At 48.0% G+C, this 20,773-nt stretch overlaps 1 protein-coding gene across 8 annotated transcripts in view; it reads left to right on the forward strand.

The window, feature by feature from the left end:
• The first annotated feature begins 11,407 nt into the window (after positions 1–11,407).
• Positions 11,408–20,773, forward strand: part of RAB3B (RAB3B, member RAS oncogene family) — a 77,982-nt gene continuing 68,616 nt past the window's right edge. For 2 of the 8 annotated variants that reach the window (XM_089300665.1, XM_089300670.1), the window contains exon 1: positions 12,513–12,535. Coding sequence is in view for 1 of the 8 variants with exons in the window: in XM_089300666.1 (XP_089156792.1) it covers positions 12,463–12,474 (12 nt within the window). In the remaining 7 variants the exon portion in view is untranslated. Of the gene's footprint in view, positions 11,620–11,830; positions 11,961–12,016; positions 12,039–12,322; positions 12,475–12,512; positions 12,666–20,773 lie in introns of those variants that run through there. The other 6 variants (XM_002715098.6, XM_089300671.1, XM_051857805.3 and 3 more) reach the window with 6 other exon arrangements.

Genomic DNA, 20,773 nt, shown 5'->3' on the forward strand with positions numbered 1-20,773 from the left:
TGGATTCCAACCACTACTGTCTGAATCCAAACTCACGCTTTCCCTGCTAGATTACTTCCTTTGAATCTGAGGTGTGACTCATTAGAACAGAAATTTTCCATCTGGGGCATGTAAGACTACAAGGGATGCATACATGGGCATAGAAACTTTAATGAATGAATTTCCAGATCTTCATCTCACTAAAAGTGATTTCCCCAGATTCCTTGAAAAAATTAAATGTTGACTAATCATGTGATCTAGCTATTTTACTCCAGGTTAAATACCCAAAGGAATTAAAACAGAATCTTGAATAGACATTTGTACAGCTGTATTCATAGCCGCATTGTTCATAACAGCCAAAAGGTGGAAGCAACCCAAGTGTCCGCTAGTGAATGAGTTGATAAACAGATGTGTGTACAGGCAATGGAATGTTACTAGCCTTAAGGAAAAAGTGGCAGGCATCTGGCACAATGGTAAAGATGCCACTTGGGACCCCTGCATCCCATATCAAAGTTCCTGAGTTCAAATCCTGGCTCTGCTCCTGATTCCTAATGTACACTCTGGGAGGCAGTAGGTGATGGCTCAGGTAACTGGGTCCCTGCCACCCATGTGAGTGGCCTTTCAAATACATTTAAAAACTTAAAAAGGAAAATTCTGACATGCTATTATTGCTTGGATGAAACTTGAATTCATGCTGAATGGAAAGTAGATACAAAATGACAGGTATTATATAATTCTATTTACAGGGATCACAAGATAAAATAGTAAAATTCATAGAGGCAGCAAATAGAATGGTGATTGCCAAGACCTGAGGGAAGAGTGAATGAGGAGTTAGCGTTTAATGGATACAGTTCAGCTGGAGAAGATGGAAAAGTGTTGGAGATGGATGATGATGATGGGTGCAAAACAATGTGAATGTATTTAATACCACTGAACACTGGTAAATTTTAAAATGGTTACTTTTATGTTTACTACAATAAAATAAGTGATTTCCTGTGAAATATTATCACTTCACTTCCACCTTGCTTGTCACTATTCACCCTTCGTCCATTTTACAGAAAAAGGGCGTACCACTCATAAATCTGACTGGCAGAAGCCAGGAGCTGGGATCTCAATTCAGGTCTGCCACTTGGGTGGCAGGGACCCAACTACCTGAGGCATTACCTGTTGCCTCCCGGGATGTGCATGAACGGGAAGCTGGAATCAGGAGTGGAGCCAGGATGCAGACCTCCCGTGGGATGTCTTAACCACTACATCAAACATTTGCTCCTCAACATTGGCTTTTAATATGGTGCATTGCCTTATTTTGTAAAACTTCTGGGGCACCAAACAAGGAGAATCTGAAATATTACTAAGCTTCCTTGATTCAAAATTTTTGTCTTGAATTTCTGCCAAAGCAAGAAATTGAGAAAAGGAATGACTCCAATGAATGGTTAACAAATTATGTTTCTTTGCTTATAATGTTATGGAAAGAGGGTCCAACTGAATTAATGGATATATCTTTAACAATTTCTGATACTAGATAGATCACTGTGATATTTTGACAGTTAAAATAGAGTTAATGCTGATGATATTATAAACTCCTTCTATGCCCATGTATTCTTTTATTTTAATATTGTTTCTCAGAACAAAAAAAACAAAAGTTTTGAGAAGAGATTCTAGGGAACAAAAGAGTTAGTGGGGGAGAGGGAAGCACAGGACAGAAAGGCACAATGGAGTGTATTGTTGCATTGGTTGTCTTCGTTGGTCAAGGATTGTCCCAAAGGAGTTTTTTCCTGAAAGAACACACATACAGAGGTGGTAGGAGAGCTCCTGAAGCAGAAAGCGAGAGACAAGGGAATGTAGCTATAGGAAGGTGTGCTCAAGCTACAAGTGTAGCTAATTACCACGGAGACAGGCACCCATAGCGGGAAAGAAAGGTCAGGAAGTTATAAAATAAACTATGAGTGCTGTCCAACACAGCTTAGATTCTGATCAGAGGAATTTTAATAATTTCATACAATTAAATATATATTTTTTTACTTTTGAGAAGTTTGACTTTGTGATCAATAAGAGACTTTTTTTTTTTTTTAATTAAAAGAGAACCAGTGTTCTGGTGTAACAGTTAAAGCTATTGCCTGAAGGGCTAGCAATCCATATGGGTGCTGGTTCATGTTCCATTTCTGATCCAGCTCCCTGCTAATGGCCTGGGAAAGCAGTGGGATATGGACCAAGTGCTTGGGCCCCTGCAACTACATGGGAGACCTTGTGAGGCTCCTGGCTCCTGGCTTCCATCTGGCCCATCTGAAGCCATTGAAGTCATTTGGGGACTGAAGCAGCAGTTGGAAGTTCTCTCTCTTTCTCCGTCATCCATCCACTGGTGCACTACCCAAATGGCCACAACAGCTGGGGCTGGTCTGGGCCAAAGCCAGAATCTTGAAACTTAATCTAGGTGTCTCTCATGGGTGGAAAGGGATCAAATACTTGGGCCATCCTCTGCTGCTTTCCCAGGCTCATTAGCAGGGGGGCTGGATGGAAAGCAGAGCATCTGGGACTTAAACTGTACTCTAATACGGGACGCTGAAATTGCAGGTGGCAGCTTCACCCGCTGTGCTACAACATTAGCCTCAGTAAGAGATTTTTGAACACAAAATTTTTTTACACATTTACTTGTTTATTTGGAAGTCAGAGTTACACACACAGAAAGAGAGACAGACACAGAGAGGAGAGAGGAGAGAAGAGAGAGAGAGAGAAATCTTCCATCCACTGGTTTACTCCCCAGATGGCTGCAGTGGCCAGGGCTGGGCCAGTCCAAAGCCAGGAGCCAGGAGCTTCATCTGGGTCTCCCATGTGGGTGGCAGGGGCCCAAACACTTAGGCCATCTTCTGCTGTCTTTCCCAGGCCATTAGCAGGGAGCTGGATGGAAAGTGGCGCAGCTGGGACACATTACCAGCCCATATTGGATATTGGCATTGCAGATGGTGGCTTTACTTGTTGTGCCACAATGCTGGCCCACGGCACATACATTTTTTTACATTGGGTAGAGTGAAAGAAATACAAGTTCCCCAAATGCCCATAACATCTGGGTCAGAATGAAGCCAGGAGCCTGGAACTCAATCTCTGTTTCCTATGTGAGTGACGGAGACCCAAATACTAGAGCCATCACCTGCTGTTTCCCAGGATGCATATTGGCAGGAAGCTGAAATCAGGAGAACTGGGACTCCAAACCAGGCACTCCAGTATGGGACAGTGGGTGTCTCAAGCAGCATTTGACAATCAGAATCTCCCAAGCAGCTGCACAAATACTGCCCCCCCACACCCTTTCTTTCTTGAATAAGGCAGAGCAAATTTCTGGGGCTCTTCGATCACAGTGACAATAGAGATGTTAATGATAATCACTTTTTAACAAAGTTGAGGTAGCATCTTCCAAAGCTCAATCAGTCATGTACCTGTGGGTTCTGCATCCCTATGTTTAACCAACCATGGATAAAAATGTTAGGCTCGGTGCTGCGGCTCACTTGGCTAATCCTCCGCCTTGTGGCACCGGCACACCGGGTTCTAGTCCCGGTCGGGGCTCCGGATTCTGTCCCGGTTGCCCCTCTTCCAGGCCAGCTCTCTGCTGTGGCCAGGGAAGGCAGTGGAGGATGGCCCAGGTGCTTGGGCCCTGCACCCCATGGGAGACCAGGAGAAGCACCTGGCTCCTGCCATCGGATCAGCGTGGTGCGCCGGCCGCAGCGCGCTGGCAGCGGCGGCCATTGGAGGGTGAACCAATGGCAAAAGGAAGACCTTTCTCTCTGTCTCTCTCTCTCTCTCACTGTCCACTCTGCCTGTCAAAAAAAATAAATAAATAAATTAAAAAAAAAAAGTTAGGCTCAGGGCGGGAGCTGTTCAGTGGGTTCAGTGGGTAAAGCCACTGCTTGCAGTGCCAGCATCCCATATGAGTGCTGGTTCAAGTCCCGGCTGCTCCACTTCCCATCCAGCTCTCTGCTAATGTGCCTGGGAAAGCAGTGGAACACAGCTGAAATTCTTGGGCCCCTGCAGCCACGTGGGGGCCCTGGAGGAAGCTCCTGGCTCCTGGCTTCAGATCTGTGCAGCTCCATTGTGGCAATTCTGGGAGTGAACCAGCAGATGGAAGACCTTTCTCTCTCTCTCTGACTTTCAAATAAATAAATCTTAAAAAAATGTTAGGCCCACAATAGTTGCACCTGTACTGAACACGTACATATTTTTTCTCATTTTTCTTCTCTAAACAATACAGCATAAAACAATTTGCATAACATTTACATTGCATTAAGTGTGTAAGCAATCAGATGCTTTAAAATATACGGGAGGGTTGTTTGATCCAACCCTCCAGGCGTATTGAATACCTCTTGTGAATAAATATCCTAATATGCTGTGAACCAAACTAATGTATTTGTGTAGATTGCCTTAAGACCCCACATGGGAGACCTGAAAGAAGCTCCTGGCTCCTGGCCTTGGATCAGCGTAGCTCTGGCCATTGTGGCCATCTGGGGAGTGAACTAGTGAACTAGCAGATGGAAGACTCTCTCTCTCTCTCTCTCTCTCTCTCTCTCTCTCTGCCTCTGCCTCTGCCTCTGCCTCTCTATAACTCTGCCTTTCAAATAAATAAACAAATCTTTAAAGAAAGGAAAAAAAGAAAGGAAGGAAGAAAAAGAAAGGAAGAAACCTGGGACCCAACCTGGACAGCTTCTAACCTCACTCCCTACTCATCAATCACTACTCATCTTCTCTACTCAATATTTTATTTTTACTTTTGACAGGCAGAGTTAGACAGTGAGAGAGAGAGAGACAGAGAGAAAGGTCTTTCTTCTGTTGGTTCACCCCCCAAATGGCCGCCACGGCCGGCGCTGCGCAGATCCGAAGCCAGGAGCCAGGTGCTTCCTTCTGGTCTCCCATGTGGGTGCAGGGCCCAAGCACTTGGGCCATCCTCCACTGCCTTCCCGGGCCACAGCAGAGAGCTGGACTGGAAGAGGAGCAACCCGGACAGAATCCAGCCCCCCAACTGGGACTAGAACCCGGGGTGCCGGGGCCACAGGCAGAGGATCAGCCTAGTGAGCCGCGGCACCGGCCAACTACTAAATACTTTAAAAATCCATCCCTCTGTGTTAAAACTGAAGTGTAATTGTCCACACCCATTATGACTGAATTGTAAGTGCTCATCCCCCATATATTGATGTTCTAATCCCTAATTTCCCTGGATATAACTGTATTTGAGATTGAGTCTTTACAGAGGTAATTAAATTATAATGAAGTCCTATGGATGGGTTCTAATACTATACCACTCGTGCCCTTATAAGAAGTGGAAATTAGGACACAGACACACATAGTAGGAAGACCCTGTAAAGACAGCCATTAGCAAGCTAAGACGCCGGAGAAGAAATCAAACATGATCCAGACTTCTGGCCTCCAGACTGGGAGAAAATGCGTCTCCACTGTTTAAGCCACCAGCCTGTGGTACTGTGCTATGGCAACCCTGGCGAAGTCATTTGCTCCCTTTATTCCTGTCGTGACTATCCTGGGTTAACCTCTCAGCATTGTCATTTGACTTTTGCAGTGTAAGATCCATCAGGGCATGGCTTCTATCTGTCTTGCTCACTGCTGTGCCTCAAATGCTGTATGTCAGTATACATGTGTATGCACGCATGTGTGTCTGTGTGTACGTGCGTGTACTTCAAAAGGCTCCTGGGGGCCAGAGAGTATAGTGGAGGATGGCCCAAGTCCTTGGGACCTGCACCCGCATGGGAGACCAGGAGAAGCACCTGGCTCTTGGCTTTGGATAAGTGCGGTGCGCTGGCTGCAGCGGCCATTGGGGGGTGAACCAACGGAAAAGGAAGACCTTTCTCTCTGTGTCTCTCTCTCACTGTCCATTCTGCCTGTCAAAAAAAAAAAAAAAAAAAAAAAGTTCCTGGGGGCCAGTGCTGTGGCATAGCAGGTTAAGCCACTGCCTGCAATGCTGGCACCCTAATCAGGCACTGATTTGAGTCCCAGCTGCTCCACTTCTGATCTAGCTCTGGGCTAATGTGGCTGGAAAAGCACATTGGGCTGGAACACGGCCCAAGTGCTTGGGCCCCTGTATCCGCATGGGAGACCCAGTTGGAGTTCCAGGCTCCTGACTTCAGCCTAGCCCAGTCCTGAACGTTGCAGCCATTTGGTGAGTGAAATAGCAGATGGAAGATCTCTTTCTCCCTCTCTCTGCAATTCTGCTTTTCCAATCAATCAATCTTAAAATAAAAGCTTATTTGGTGGGAGGAGGTGCTGTGGCACAGGTTAAGCCTCTGCCTGCGGCGCTGATGTAGGCAGGGGTATAGGATAAAATTGATTAGCTTTGTGAACTGGAAGACCACGGCTCACCACACCCCTGTGTGATCTCATGCCCCTACCTGACCCCACTTGTACACCCAGCTGCCAATCAGACTACGTGACCACTCCTTTTTGAAAGTGGATGAAAGGCCTGAAACAAGGTGGGCCCGGCCCCTTTTTTTTCTTCTTCCCCCAGCCCTTTTTTTCCGCCATTATGGTTGGAGGTAAAACTAGAGAGGAAAGGGATTTGCTAAGGAGGCTGGATATTGTCCTGAAGTGCAGTAAACCTCACTGTTTTTTCCAGTTCTTCTCTTTGGTTAGATCCCCTTTGACTCGTTATTCATGGACACTTGGACAACTCATTTAGCCTTGTTGGTTTCAGTTTCCTCTTCTGTTGAATGGTTGCTAATATAGATAAGTATCCTCCAAAGGTTTCTGGTATATAGTCAGTGCTTCCCTTCCATTCATCCCCTGGAACCAGACTGTAGCACCATGCCTACTGACAAGCCAGAGTGCAGTTCCGATTTAGGACACACGAGGGAGTATTGAGACTGAACCTTTACAAAGTGTCACCGGGCAGCCTTAGCCTTCCTTGGCAAGCCCTCTGGGACGACTACATAAAAGGTGTTCTTCCAAAATTGGAAAAGCACCCTATTTTATAGACTCCAAGCAACTAGTAACTGTTCTGCCTCAGACCCTTGGACATGTATTTGAGGAGGAAATCATTGGAAAGCATGACAGGCTTATTTTATTTTTAAAGATTTATTTATTTACTTGAAAGGCAGAGTTATAGAGAGGCAGAGGCAGAGAGAGAGAGAGAGAGAGAGAGCGCGCACTAAAAGTCTTCCATCTGCTGGTTCACTCCCCAAATGGCCTTTACGGCCAGAGCTGGGCCAATCCGAAGCCAGGAGCCTGGGGCTTCTTCCAGGTCTCTCATGCAGGTGCAGGGGCCCAAGGTCTTGGGCCATCTTGTACTGCTTTCCCAGGCCATTAGCAGAGAGCTGGATCAGAATTGGAGCAGCCAGGACTCGGACCAGCACCACAGAAAACGGCTTAACCCATTGTGCCACAGCGCTGGCTCCCTCCCTTCCTTTTTTTTTCCTTCCTTCCTTCCTTCCTTCCTTCCTTCCTTCCTCCCTCCCTCCCACCCTCCCTTCCTCCCTCCCTCCCTCCCTCCCTCCCTCCCTCCCTTCTCCTCCTCCTCCTCCTCCTCCTTCTGAAGATTTATTCATTTATTTGAAAGTCAGAGTTATAGAGGGACAGAGAGACTCAGAGAGACAGAGAGGTCCTCCATCTGCTGGCTCAGATCCCACGTGGCTGCAACAGCCAGTGCTGAGCCAAGACAAAGCCAGGAGTTAATGGATGATAGGGACCCAAGCAGTTGGGGCATTTTCCACTGCTTTTTCCCAAGCTGTTAACAGGGAGCTGGATCAGAAATGGAGCAGCCAGGACACACACAAGCATGCATATGGGATGCTGGCATCACAGTGGCGGCTTTACCCGCTATGCCACAACACAGGCTCCTGTTTTGTTTTTTTTCCTCTGGTGGTTACCTGCTAGTCACCAGGGAAGTAGCTGTTTAGATTGACCCAATCTAAATGTCAGGTAAGGTCTCTGCCCTTTTCAGACCTAAAGGCAATGGGCTTGAGCCTCAATTTTCACATTTCATAGCTCTTATAAGTTCAAAGTCTTCCACAAGATTTCTGTGAGAGCCTGTGCTCTCATGGTTACGTCTGCCTCCGATCTCTGACACCTCTCAAACTGCATTACTCAACCTCCCTGCTCCTTCACCTTAACAATCCCCCTCTCAAAAAGCATTCTTGAAAGTAACAGCATTTCTTGAAGTCTGGAGAGGCACAGAAGGTGGTCACGTCCCATGTTTGACCAAGGTTTCCCCTATTTTGGGCATCTCAATGCTCCACCGCCCTTTTGCCCACCTGCTGTTGGAGGGTTTCTTCTGAATCTCTGCCCGTGCAGCAGCTACCCTTATGCTGATTGTCTTACTCATCTTTTTCCTTTCCCTCTCTGTCTCTCCTTATTACCTCTCCCTCCCACTGTGTTAAGTGAATTTCAAATTCTTCTTCCTCTTTGACACAGAGCAATTTGGTGCTCCCCCTGCTGTTCCCAAACACATATCCGCACCCATGAAGGCCAGAGCAGGACAAAGGACTGTTAGTGCATTAGGATCTGTCTTCTTAGAAGGCAGTTGTGGTTGAAAACAGCGTTGTTTTTCTGTTATAATAACTACAGTGTTTCTTTTGCATTGAATGCTTACTGTGTGCCTGGCATCCTATCAAGTGCTTTCCAGTAGTTCACTTTTTCATTTGATCTTCACAGCAACTCTGGGAGGTAGTTCTCATTATTGCACTAGATTCTACAAATGGGGAAGAGATGTGTGTGTCAGGAAAATGAAGTAAATGACTTAAGATCACACAGCAAGCAAATGATAGAACAAGGATTGAAAAGCGATTCTGTCTGGCCCCAAACCTGTGTTCTTTCTACTTTACTGCATTGCCTGAAGAAGGCCTGAGGCAACACAAAAGCAATACCATCTGTTTTCATATTGTTCCACAACTTTAAAAGGAGGGTTTTATATGTTATTTCATTATCCCGGTGGAGAATGAATAATCATCATCATCTTGCCCATTTTGAAATGAGGAGATGAGGGCCTCAGGGGAAAGGGGAGTGAGGAAGCAGTTCAGTGTAGGAGGGTTGATTCTGACATGATGGAGGGACCAGTCATGGATGATTGAGAGATTCAGGTGTGTCCAGGGAGCTGGTGACCATGGCAATATGAAGAAGAGCCTAAGGACTGGGGGACCAGCAACACCCATGGCTACTGAAGTCACTAAGAGGATGGCAGGCCAGGGGCTGAGGAAGATGGCTATGGTCCAGGGGCTAAAATCTTTGATGCAGAAGGAGCAACTGGGGGCTCAGTGATGAGGGGGCGGGGATGGCTGGAGAGCAGAGGTGAAGGGATTCTTGTGTAAGGGTGCAAGTGGCAATGCTGAGACCACATTCTGGTTTTATGATGTGTCGGGAGTAGGAAGATGAGAAGCCTTTTTGTACAGGGCTACTGGCAAGGCAGGGTCCTGGAGGAAGGTCAGGTTTCAATAAAGGTAAATAAATAGCCCGACTACTCTGAAGAAGCAGAGGGTGCATGGGAGTTTCTTGACAATGGGACAGGGTTCTGGAGGCACAGGGGAAAGGGCTGGCAGCAGATGGGTATTGAGATAGGGAGTGGGGGACAGCAAGAAGCTCAGAGCAGCCTGAGGCTGAGGCTGAGGCAGAGACCAGCCGAGCAGAGGACTGTTAATTTGTGTGGTTTGCTAAGCTACAGAGACACATGTAGACACAGTCATAATGGAACTTGGAAAAAAGTAGTTTTGGTACAACTCAAGCCGCCATAATTTGGGGTCGGGAAGGACAATGACTACAGACCAAAGGTGTCAGCTCAGGAAAACCAGAAGTGACCTCAGGAAGAGACAAAGTGATGTCCACATCAGGATTTGAAGGTGCTTATTATCAACTGCACCTGCCACGCCTGGCGAAGCTGAGACTTCCTAGTGCTCAGGCCAAACATTTTCCCTCCAGTGGGGAAGCACTGAAAGTTTTTTTTTGTTTGTTTGTTTTGTTGTTGTTGTTGTTGTTTTTTTATAATAATGTTAAAGTAACATGGAGGCCGGCACTGTGGCTCACTAGGCTAATCCTCTGCCTGCGGCGCCGGCACATCGGGTTCTAATTCCGGTTGGGGCGCCGGATTCTGTCCCGGTTGCTCCTCTTTCAGCCAGCTCTCTGCTGTGGCCAGGGAAGGCAGTGGAGGACGGCCCAAGTGCTTGGGCCCCTGCACCGGCATGGGAGTCCAGGAGGAAGCACCTGGCTCCCAGCATCGGATCGGCGCAGCACCAGCTGTGGTAGCCATTTGGGGGGGTGAACCAATGGAAAAGGAAGACCTTTCTCTCTCTCTTTCTCTCACTAACTCTGCCTGTCCAAAAAAAAAAAAAAGTAACATGGAAGCATTTTAAAAAGTTACTCAGATTACTGATGTAGAAAAATAGAAGCCGGTGTCACGGCTCAATAGGCTAATCCTCCGCCTGCGGCGCCGGCACACCGGGTTCTAGTCCCGGTCGGGGCGCTGGATTCTGTCCCGGTTGCCCCTCTTCCAGGCCAGCTCTCTGCTGTGGCCCAGGAGTGCAGTGGAGGATGGCCCAAGTGCTTGGGCCCTGCACCCCATGGGAGACCAGGAGAAGCACCTGGCTCCTGGCTCCTGCCCTCGGATAGGCGCGGTGTGCCAGCTGCAGCGCGCCGGCCGCGGCGGCCATTGGAGGGTGAACCAACGGCAAAAGGAAGACCTTTCTCCCTCTCTCTCTCTCTCTCACTGTCCACTCTGCCTGTAAAAAAAAAAAAAAGATTGGAGAAGAAGGCAGAAATTAGAAAGCAATTGTACTGGGGCCAGCACTGTGGCATAGTGTACATGGGCACTGGTTGAGACCTGGCTCCTCCACTTCCAATCCAGCTCCCTGCTAATGCATCTGGGAAAGCAGAGGGTTGTCCAAGTCCTTGGGGCCCTGCACCCATGTGGGAGACACGGGTGAATTCCTGGCTTTGGCCTGGAACAGCCTCGGCCCTTGTGGCCATATGGGGAGTGAGCTAGCAGATGGAAGCTCTCTCTCTCTTTCTATCTCTCCCCCCCTCGTGATTCTGACTTTAAAATAAATAAATCTATCTTTTTAAAAAGGAAGTGATTGTACTAGTGCTGGCAAGAAGTGATAAGGTGTGGGCCAGGGTAAAGGCAAGGAGAGGAAGAGCAGGAATGTATTAAGGCGGGTTCTTAGCAGGCTGATAGGATGGGGGTCGTGAAGGAATGCACAGGGTACAGGACAACACCTGAGTCTCCAGCTTAGTCTCCCCTGGAGTCTGCTGTCGGGATTCTGTCTCCCTCCCCAGGCTTTTGTGAGAATAGAGCGACAGAACGGACCATTACCATCAAGGCCCTCTGAGTACCCTAGTATAGCTGTCTATGAACCGACCCGTGGGAATTAATAAACCATGGTCATCACCCAGGAAGTCTCCTGAACGGGGGAGTGGAAGCCCCCAAAATACCTTGGTTCCCTACACCTGTCAAGAGCGGTGGACCGGGGGCGGGGCGTACGCTGACTCCGCCCCATGGGCGGGGCGTGGACGCAGTCGGAGGGAGCCGAAGCCTCAGCCCTCAATCTGTGAGGTGGGGACCAGACGTTTCCGACACCGCACCCTAGGCAGGTCCAGCCGAATTCCCCCGAGCGCTCCAGCCGCCCCGTCGCGGAGCGAGAGCCCTTCACCCCGCATTCGGAGACCGAGGTAAGGGGTGCGGGCCCCTGCACGTCGCCCGCAGAGGGCCGGGGACCGCTCCCGGCCCGGGGCGCTGAGGGGTAGCGCGGGGCAGAGGAGGGGACGCGGACGAGCTGGGGCTGGGGGAGGTCTCTTAGGAGGGGGCTCCGCGGCGGAGAGGGAGGCACCCGCCTCAGGAGGGAGCGCTGAGGGCAGCGGGAGGCAGGCGGGGCCGGGGAACAGGATGGGCGGCTCCTCGAAGGCAGTAGGGGCGCCGGGGGCCCGCGCGTTGCGGGCGCAGGAGCCGCGAGCCGCGGGCGGAGAATGGCAGTGAGGGGCTGGGGTCCCGGGCCCCGGGAGCCGGCGAGCAGGTGCTGCGGGCGGAGGTCCGCGGGACGCGGGCGTGCAGGGCTAGGGCTGCGGAGCGGGCCCGCGGGGCTGGTTTTGAGGTGATGGGGCGTGAGTGAGGCGCGGAGAGGGAGGGGCGCTGGCCGGGAGCGGGTGTCTGCTCGGGACAGGAGGGGGTGAGCTGCGGGGGATGGAGGGGAGAAAGGTGCGGGGCGGGAGCCCGGCTGGGTCGAGGGTGGGCTGGGGAAAAATGGGGGGCTGGCAGGCGGGGTCCTCCCCGACTGCAGAGGAAGCGGGCGGGGGGCAGTGGCCCTAGGTGTGGGCAGGGGGCGCCGCGGCTCTGGTCAGGCGACCGGTGGGAGTGGAGGAACCGTGAGAGAACTTACGGAGTTCCGGGGGGTGGGGCGCTGGTCAGGTTGGGGAGGAGACCAGGTGTGAGTTGTGGCGTGAGAGGAGGGAAAGATCGGGCGCCCAGGAGCCACCTGCGTCTGGGCTCCTCAGGAGACGAAGGAGCGGGCGCGGGCCATGGATGCTGCGGTACTGCCACCCGGGGTCACTCACAAGAGAATCCCGGACAGAAAATTTCGTCCGCAGGCCGGTCCTGTTCTGGGGTCCAAGCGTGGAAGGCACCTGGGGAGGGGAGGGGAGGGCAGTGCAGCAGCGTCTGGGACCCGGTACAGGTGTGGAGTCGGAGGGAGAAAGGCGCTCACCTCAGCTTCTGGGAGAAGGTCGGTAGCGGCAGTGCTTGTGTGTGCGTGGGCACAGGTGGCTGCCCACCTGTTCCGTGCCTATAAAACAGGAAGACAATGGAAGCCGGGAGGGCTCCGTCTATGGTAGTGGGAAGTGCTGGTGCTGTGAGAGCCAGAATAGAGGCATTTGGGGGAAGACAGGCAGGTTAGGGGAGCCTTCCTGAGCATGAAGGATTTGATGAGCAGTGGAGGAAGGAGTGTTCCTGTCAAAGGAAACAGGATGGGAAGAGGAAAAAATCTAAGATGATCTCCAGTCCACAAAACAGAAATAGAGAATTATGATACTGTGTCACTAAGTGAAGTTTGTGCCTTCCATAGCAAAGAGAATTATTTTTACATCCTACTAACAGATTTTTTGGTAGTGAATATCTTTGGATTTTTATGTCTCGTAAGAAAAAGAGCAATGTTCAGTTGTATACTTTGGGTCTGCAGTTAGAAGAGAATAAAATTAATTCAGTTGCCAAAAAATTATGATACTGAAAGAGGCATCAGTAACCTGCAGAGAATGGTCAAGTAAATTTTTCCTCTAAGCTCAAACTCATTAGGGTTCCTCTCCAACTCGCTGGTGTTTAGCAAAGGGCCTGGTGCACAGTAGGTGCCCGGTGAATGTTGATTGAATGAAGTGTTGAGCTGTGGTGGTGCTCCTGCCTCAGTTCCTTCACTGAGCTCTAAGAACTGTTGGGAGAATTAAATCAGATAGTATGCAGGAGAAGAGCTTTGTAAACTGTGAAGAGCTGTACAAGAGACGTCACTGATGTTCTCCTTCAGGTCTACCTCTGTTCTGTCAGTCACATCTATGACTATCTTTCTAATCCAGAGAAGGCAGAAAATGAACATTTATTAAGTGTTTTTTATCTTTGGGATAGAGTGCATCAAAAATACCCAATAGAATGCTTGACGTTTAGTAGGTTCTCAGTAAATGGTAGCTATTGAGATAATGGCTCTGTGGCTCTAAGAGTAAGAAAAAACGTGAGGAGGTGGGCTGGGTTGGGCTAGTGGTGATGGAGGGGCAGAAAAACTGAATTTAAAGAATTGGAGTTTGGCTTTAGGGAGGAGGGACACAGCAGGGAGAGAGTTGCTCTTTCCTTATCTCCACTGATAAGGAACTTAGCACCAGCTTTGTTCCATAGATCACTGTACAAAATGCATCACCACACTGCCTTTAATCCCAGTGCCTGGTTTATGAGCGAGGAGACTGTCTTAGTCATATAAAATTTCTTGCCAAGGTCTCACAACTAATAAATGATAGAGGGAGAAATTGGACGTAGTTTTTTTTATTTGGTACCCCAAACTACTTCCACCTGTTAGGATGACTTGCTAGAAAGAAACATGTAGCACAGGGACACACACACACAGAAACAAAAACACAAAACTTAAAGGGGTTTATAAAGCACTCTCCCGTATACTGGTTTTGATTCTCACAACAGTTTTTGCCAGGAAGCCATTTTATTAACTCATTTCATAGATGAGGAAATTGAGGCCCAGGATGTGAACTGTCTAAGGTTACAAAATTACTGAGAAGCAGGGGCCAATCCATGTCTCTTTGCGTCCCCTTCTTTCTTCTGAGTAGATCTCGTCTCGCTGGTTTCAGGGCTGTGTCTTCTCTCCCTGCCCTTTCCTGGCTAAAGCTGGCTTCTATCTTAGGTGCTGATTTCTGCAGACTGAGAGTGTTACTTGTTTTTTCACAACGACCCTTGGAAGAGCCATTTCTTTCTTTCCCCCAGCCTGGGACTAGAGAAGCCTTCCCACATGGTTCCTGGGTCTTCAGCTGTATTGTGTGTCTCAGAGACAGTGAGCTACCCAGCTTTACCATTTTATGTCTGTCACCAAAAAAAGAGGGAAGATTTGATGGATGCTTATCTTACAGATGCAGCTGTGCACGCGCCACTGTGCACTCGCTGACCTGTCTGCTCAGATCTGCCTCAGGCGGCTGCCTGCTGAGATGCTTTTTGCCTTTCTTTCCTGTGTCTGTGCCGCCCCCGCCACATTACTGAGATGATCCCTCTGTGGGCTTTCCTCTGAACCCTGGGCTGTCTGCTCCTCTCCCAGTTCTCACACCATCTATGGGAAAGTCACACTGAGTGCACACAGCTGATGTTGACAGTATAGCAAGGCAAGTACAGTAGGTCATGCGATGCTCAGTGTATTGGGATGCTTCTTTACGCATGCTAAAATTTGTTGTGGTTTTGTTTTCCTTAAATTGAGTCAAACCTGGGAGTCCTTAGATAACAGGAATTCTAGTCATAAGCTAACTTGCTATGTGAACTTGGACAAATCACTTTTCTTTGTGGAACCTCAGTTTTTTTAAACTGTAAAACAAAGAAGGGGGATTTGATAAGACCAGAAGTTGAGGCTAGTTTTTAATCTTGCCATCATTCTTCACTTTTACACCTATAGTAGGCATAGCTACTAAAGGCAGGCAAATTTCCTGCTGATTCCACAAAAGGCCATGTGAATTTTTTTCTCTACACAGCATCTGCAGCACACTTATATACATTCTCTTACTTAAAATTCACAGTAGTGGGCATTTGTCACAAATGTTAAGATGGCATTAATGGGGTCGGCACCATGGTGTAGTAGGTTAAGCCTCTTCCTACAACACCAGCATCCCGTATGGGCACCAGTTCAAGTCCCAGCTGCTGCACCACCAATCCAGCTCCTTGCTAATGGCCTGGGAAAGTAGCAGAAGATAGACCAAGTGCTTGGGCCCCTGCACCCACATGGGAGACTTGCAAGAAGCCCTTGGCTCCTGCTTCAGATCTGTCCAGCTCCGGCCATTATGGCCATCTGGGAAGTGAACCAGCGGATGGAAATCTCTCTTTCTCTCTCTATCTCTCCCTCTCTTTGTCTGTAACTCTGCCTCTCAAATAAATAATTTTTTTTAAATGCCATTTGAAATCCTTGCATCCATATCAGAGTACCTAGGTTCAAGTCCCGGCTCTGTTTCTGATTCCAGATTCCTGTTAGTGCATACTCTGGAAGGAAGCAAGTGTTGACTCAAGTCCTTGGGTCCCTGCCACATATGTGAGAGACCCAGGTTGAGTCCCTGGCTGCTGGCTCCTGGTTTTGGCCTGGCTTAGCTCTGGCTTTTGACATCTTTTGGAGAATGAGCCAGTAGATGGAAGATCTTTCTTTTCTTTCTTTTTTTAAAAAAAAATTTTTTTATTGTGAAAGAGTTATAGAGAGAGAGGGAGAGAGTCAGAGAGGGAGAGATCATCCATCCACTGGTTCACTTCCTAGATGGCCAGAATGTCCAGCGCTGGGCCAGTCGAAAGCCGGAAGCCAGGAGCTTCATCTGTTCTCCCACATGGGTGGCAGGGGTCCAAGCACTTTGACCATCCTCCTCTGCTTTTCCCAGGCTATTAGTAGGGAGCTGGATCAGAAGTGGAGCAGCCTGGACATGAACCAGCACCCATATGGGATGCCAGCGTTGTAGGCAGTAGATTTACCTGCTACACTACAACACCATCATCCCCCCACCCTGATGTCTTTTTCTTTGACTTTCTGTGTTTCAGATAAAATAAAAAAATTTTAAATTAATTAAAAATTCATAGCTGCAGAGCAGGCATTTGGCGCAGTGGTTAATATGCATCCCATGTGGAAGTGCCTGCATTCAAGTCCTGGATCCACTTCCAATTCTAGATTCTTGATAGTACATATCCTGAGAGGCAGCAGTTAATGGCTCAAGTACTTGGATTGCCACCCACATGGGAGACCTGGATTGAGTTCCAGATTCCTGGCTTCCCATCCTGACCCAACTCTGGCTGTTTGTACATTTGGGGAGTGAACCAGCAGATGGAAGATAAATGAACTGATGTAGGTATGTATGTATGTATCTATATATCTCTGCCTTTCAAATAAAAATGTATAGATAAATAAAAATTCAAAATTCACAGCAGCCTTATGAAGTATGTATTATTATCAGTTAAAGGCACACTGAACTTCCCCAAATCCATAGTTGACTTACTGTGAAAGCTGAGATCAGTTCCCAGGCTTTTGGTTATGATAAAGCTGCCACACCAAATTCTCCTTTAATTCTAACAATTTAAGAAACTAGCTGCTTCAGGAAAATGAAGCCAAACAATATGACATCTGTCTTGATAGTCTGGCACATGAAAAATTCTCAATAAATATTTGCTGAAAAAGTCATGTCCCTTAAGGATTTATTATAGGTCCAGTGTTGATAGGTACAAGTTTGGATAAAACATGTCAGGATTTAGAAAGGGAGGCAGAGGGTCATTTGTAAAACAAGCACAAATAATGGAGTCTAGATTAGGAAGGAGACATTGGACAAGATTTTACTGAAGAAATGAATGAAAGGGGCCAGTGAAATAATATTTATTGAACATCACCCGTGGACCAAGAAACTGTGCCAGATTGTTTACATATAGTACCACTCATTCTAGTTGTACCATAGCTCTGTGAAGGGGATGGTATTTTCTCCAAGATGAAAATGCTCTGTCTTATAAATGTGATACGATTTGCCCAAGAATTCAACTGAGGGGTAGAACAGTGCAATCTAGTTTTAGTTGTTAGCTTTGAGATTTCATTTCTGGACTTCAGTTTCCTTCATCAAATGGTAATTATAATCCCTGTTGTTCCAACTTTATTTCTCAGAGTTATTTAGAGGATAAAATAAAACAATGGAAATGATATTGAGATAAAGATCCAAATCTGTGTCTTAATAGAGTTACTTTTTTTTTTTTTTTTTGACAGGCAGAGTGGACAGTGAGAGAGAGAGACAGAGAGAAAGGTCTTCCTTTGCCGTTGGTTCACCCTCCAATGGCCGCCGCGGCCAGTGCGCTGCGGCCGGCGCACCGCGCTGATCCGATGGCAGGAGCCAGGAGCCAGGTGCTTTTCCTGGTCTCCCATGGGGTGCAGGGCCCAAGCACCTGGGCCATCCTCCACTGCACTCCCTGGCCACAGCAGAGAGCTGGCCTGGAAGGGGGGCAACCGGGACAGAATCCGGCGCCCCGACCGGGACTAGAACCCGGTGTGCCGGCACCGCTAGGTGGAGGATTAGCCTAGTGAGCCGCGGCGCCGGCCCTTAATAGAGTTACTTTGACCAACAATTCCACTTCTAAAAATCTCTCTACAGAAAAAATTAGGAAAATGAGTAATAATTTCTAGAAAGAAGTATTCACTGTGGTTTAATTTATGGTAAATAATAATAATAGAAAAACAACTTAAAATGAAAAACACCTCTGTTTCTGAAGACAGTAACACCATTAAGGAATTTGTCCTATGACCAATCTATAGGATGGAATATAATGTAGTTTTAAAAGTCTCAGCACTTTTGTAAGTACTTTTTCCAAGTGATAACGCACATTCTATGCATATGACCTTAACTTTTTTATTTATTTATTTTTTTATTTGACAGGTAGAGTCATAGACAGAGAGAGAGACAGAGAGAAAGGTCTTCCTTCTGTTGGTCCACTCCCCAAATGGCCACCATGGCCAGCGCTGTGCTGATCCAAAGCCAGGAGCCAGGTGCTTTTTCTGGTCTCCCATGGGGTGCAGGGCCCAAGCACCTGGGCCATCCTCCACTGCACTCCCTGGCCACAGCAGAGAGCTGGCCTGGAAGAAGGGCAACCGGGACAGAATCCGGCGCCCCAACCGGGACTAGAACCTGGTGTGCCGGCGCCACTAGGCGGAGGATTAGCCTAGTGAGCCGCGGCGCCGGCAACAGTAGTAGTTTCTGAGTAGATGAGATGTCAGTTAGTTTAAAAATTATTTTTTTAAAGATTTATTTATTTATTTGAAAGTCAGAGTTACACACAGAGAGAAGGAGAGGCAGAGGCAGAGAGAAAGAGAGAGAGAGGTCTTCCATCCGCTGGTTCACTCCCCAATTGGCCACAATGGCCAGAGCTGTGCTGATCTGAAGCCAGGAGCCAGGAGCCAGGGGCTTCTTCCAGGTCTCTCAGGGACCCAAGGGCTTGGGCCATCTTCTAGTGCTTTCTCAGGTCACAGCAGAGAGCTGGATCGGAAATGGAGCAGCCAGGTTTAGAACCAATGCCCATATGGGATGCCAGCACTGCAGGCGACGGCTTTACCTGCTGTGCCACAGCACTGACCCCTAAAAAATTATTTTTAAAATTTATTTATTTTGAAAGAGTTACAGAGAAGGAGAGACAGAGAAAGAGCAAGGTCTTCCATCTTCTGGTTTACTCCCCAGATAGCCACAACAGGAACTAGGAGCTTCATTTGGGTCTCTCACATGGGTGCAGAAGCCCAAACACTTTGAGCCATCTTCTCCTTTCCAGGCGTGTTAGCAGGGAGCTGGATCAGAAGTGGAGTAGCCGGGACTTAAACCAGCATCCATATGGGATGCCAGTGTTGCAGGAGGTGCCTTTACTTATGCCACAACTCTGCTTCCTCCCCTCCCAATGCACAAATTTTTTAAAGTTCCCTACTAATGTGCCCGAGAAAGCAGCAGAAAATGGCCAAAGTGTTTGGGAGCCTGCTACCCACATTAGAGATCCAGATGAAGTTCTAGGCTTCTGATTTTAGGCTCGACCAACCTCAGCTGTTGCGGCCATTTGGGGAGTGAACCAGTGGATGAAGATCTCACTCTTACTATCTGTCTCCCTGTTTCTCTGTAACTTTAGATAAATATATAAATTTATTGATAAATCTTGAAAATTTTATATTTTAATTTTGTATACTAAATTTTTATACAATTTAGAAGTTGATATAATGAGTATATGCTTTCTTTTTATTTTTTAAAAAGATTTATTTATTTATTTGAAAATCAGAGTTACACAGAGAGAGAAGGAGAGGCAGAGAGAGAGAGAGGTCTTCCATCCACTGGTTCACTCCCCAATTGGCCACAACAGCCGGAGCTGCGCCGATCCGAAGCCAGGAGCCAGGAGCTTCCTCTGAGTCTTCCCATGAGGGTGCAGGAGCCCAGTGACTTGGGCCATCTTCTGCTGCCTTCCCAGGGCATATCAGAGAGATGGACCAGAAGTGGAACAGCTGGGACTCCAACTGGTACCCATACGGGATGCTGGCACTGCAGGCGGCAGTTTTACCTGCTGTGCCACAGCACCGGCCCCAGTATATATACTTTCATAATGGACATTTTTTCTTATAAAGAAGGAAGACTGGCTACAGAGTGGAGAATGGTGTGAATAGAGTGGTTGTGGTGGCTTTTCTTACTTTGGCTAGAAAAAGTGTAATTCCTTTGAGCTTTGAAACCTTTGTTCTTGAAACGGACTGCATCTTGGGTCATGAAAAAGTGAAAAGTGGGGCTATGAGACAGTGTTAGCAGACAATGGCACTCTTCCCTCCATCCTCACTGTCTTCCTGCTGCGGACAAATGCTACACTTCAGTCTCCAAGTACCATGTGCATGGTTCACACCTGCTGAGGGAGCTTTGTCAGGGGGCAGACAGATATAAGGACAAGGGGGGAGCTGAGGATCAGTGATGAAAGCTTAGAGCTGGAAGCAAACAGGAAACAGAAGAGAGGCCACAGGAGGCTTGTGGTGATAGGTCAATAGATTTAGGGAAGTTTTGTCAAAGGACTGTTAATAATCCTCCATGTTCCTCTGGCTTTTCTTCAAGAGGGCTTTAACACTTCTGCATTCATCAGCTTCTTGTCCTTACAGTTCAACTGAGAGGCCCATGGAGCCAAATCCACCAGTCTCACTCCTCTTCTTTCCCTTTGAGGATAACAGCAGAAATTTCTAAGGAGGGTGACAACCCAGACATCTCTCACATTAGGACTGTCTTCCCACCTCCTCCGACCAATCACCCAGTGCATCTCAGCACCCAGTACTGAGCTCAAGGAGAGGTTTCAGGGGGAGAAGCAGAGGATCTGAGGTGTCCAAGATGTAGAAGAAGCAATTAAAGACTGGGCTCTGGGGTTCAGACTCGAAGCATTCTAGGAGAGGAGAGGGTGGTGACAGGTCTGAGAGGGCTGAAGTCCGGGGGTGGGGCGCGGGGCAATGCTGGCACATAATAAATATTTAGGGAATGAATGAATGAATGAATGTACAAGTAGATAAAGGATCTGAGCTTGGAAGGATTTGGAATAGTAGGGACTTATGTCCAGACCTCTGTGAATTTACCAGTTTGTAAATCTCAG

This window comes from Oryctolagus cuniculus, chromosome 7 (assembly GCF_051225735.1).
Source record: "Oryctolagus cuniculus isolate XC-2025 breed Fujian yellow rabbit chromosome 7, ASM5122573v1, whole genome shotgun sequence".
NCBI classification, from domain to species: Eukaryota; Metazoa; Chordata; class Mammalia; order Lagomorpha; family Leporidae; genus Oryctolagus; species Oryctolagus cuniculus.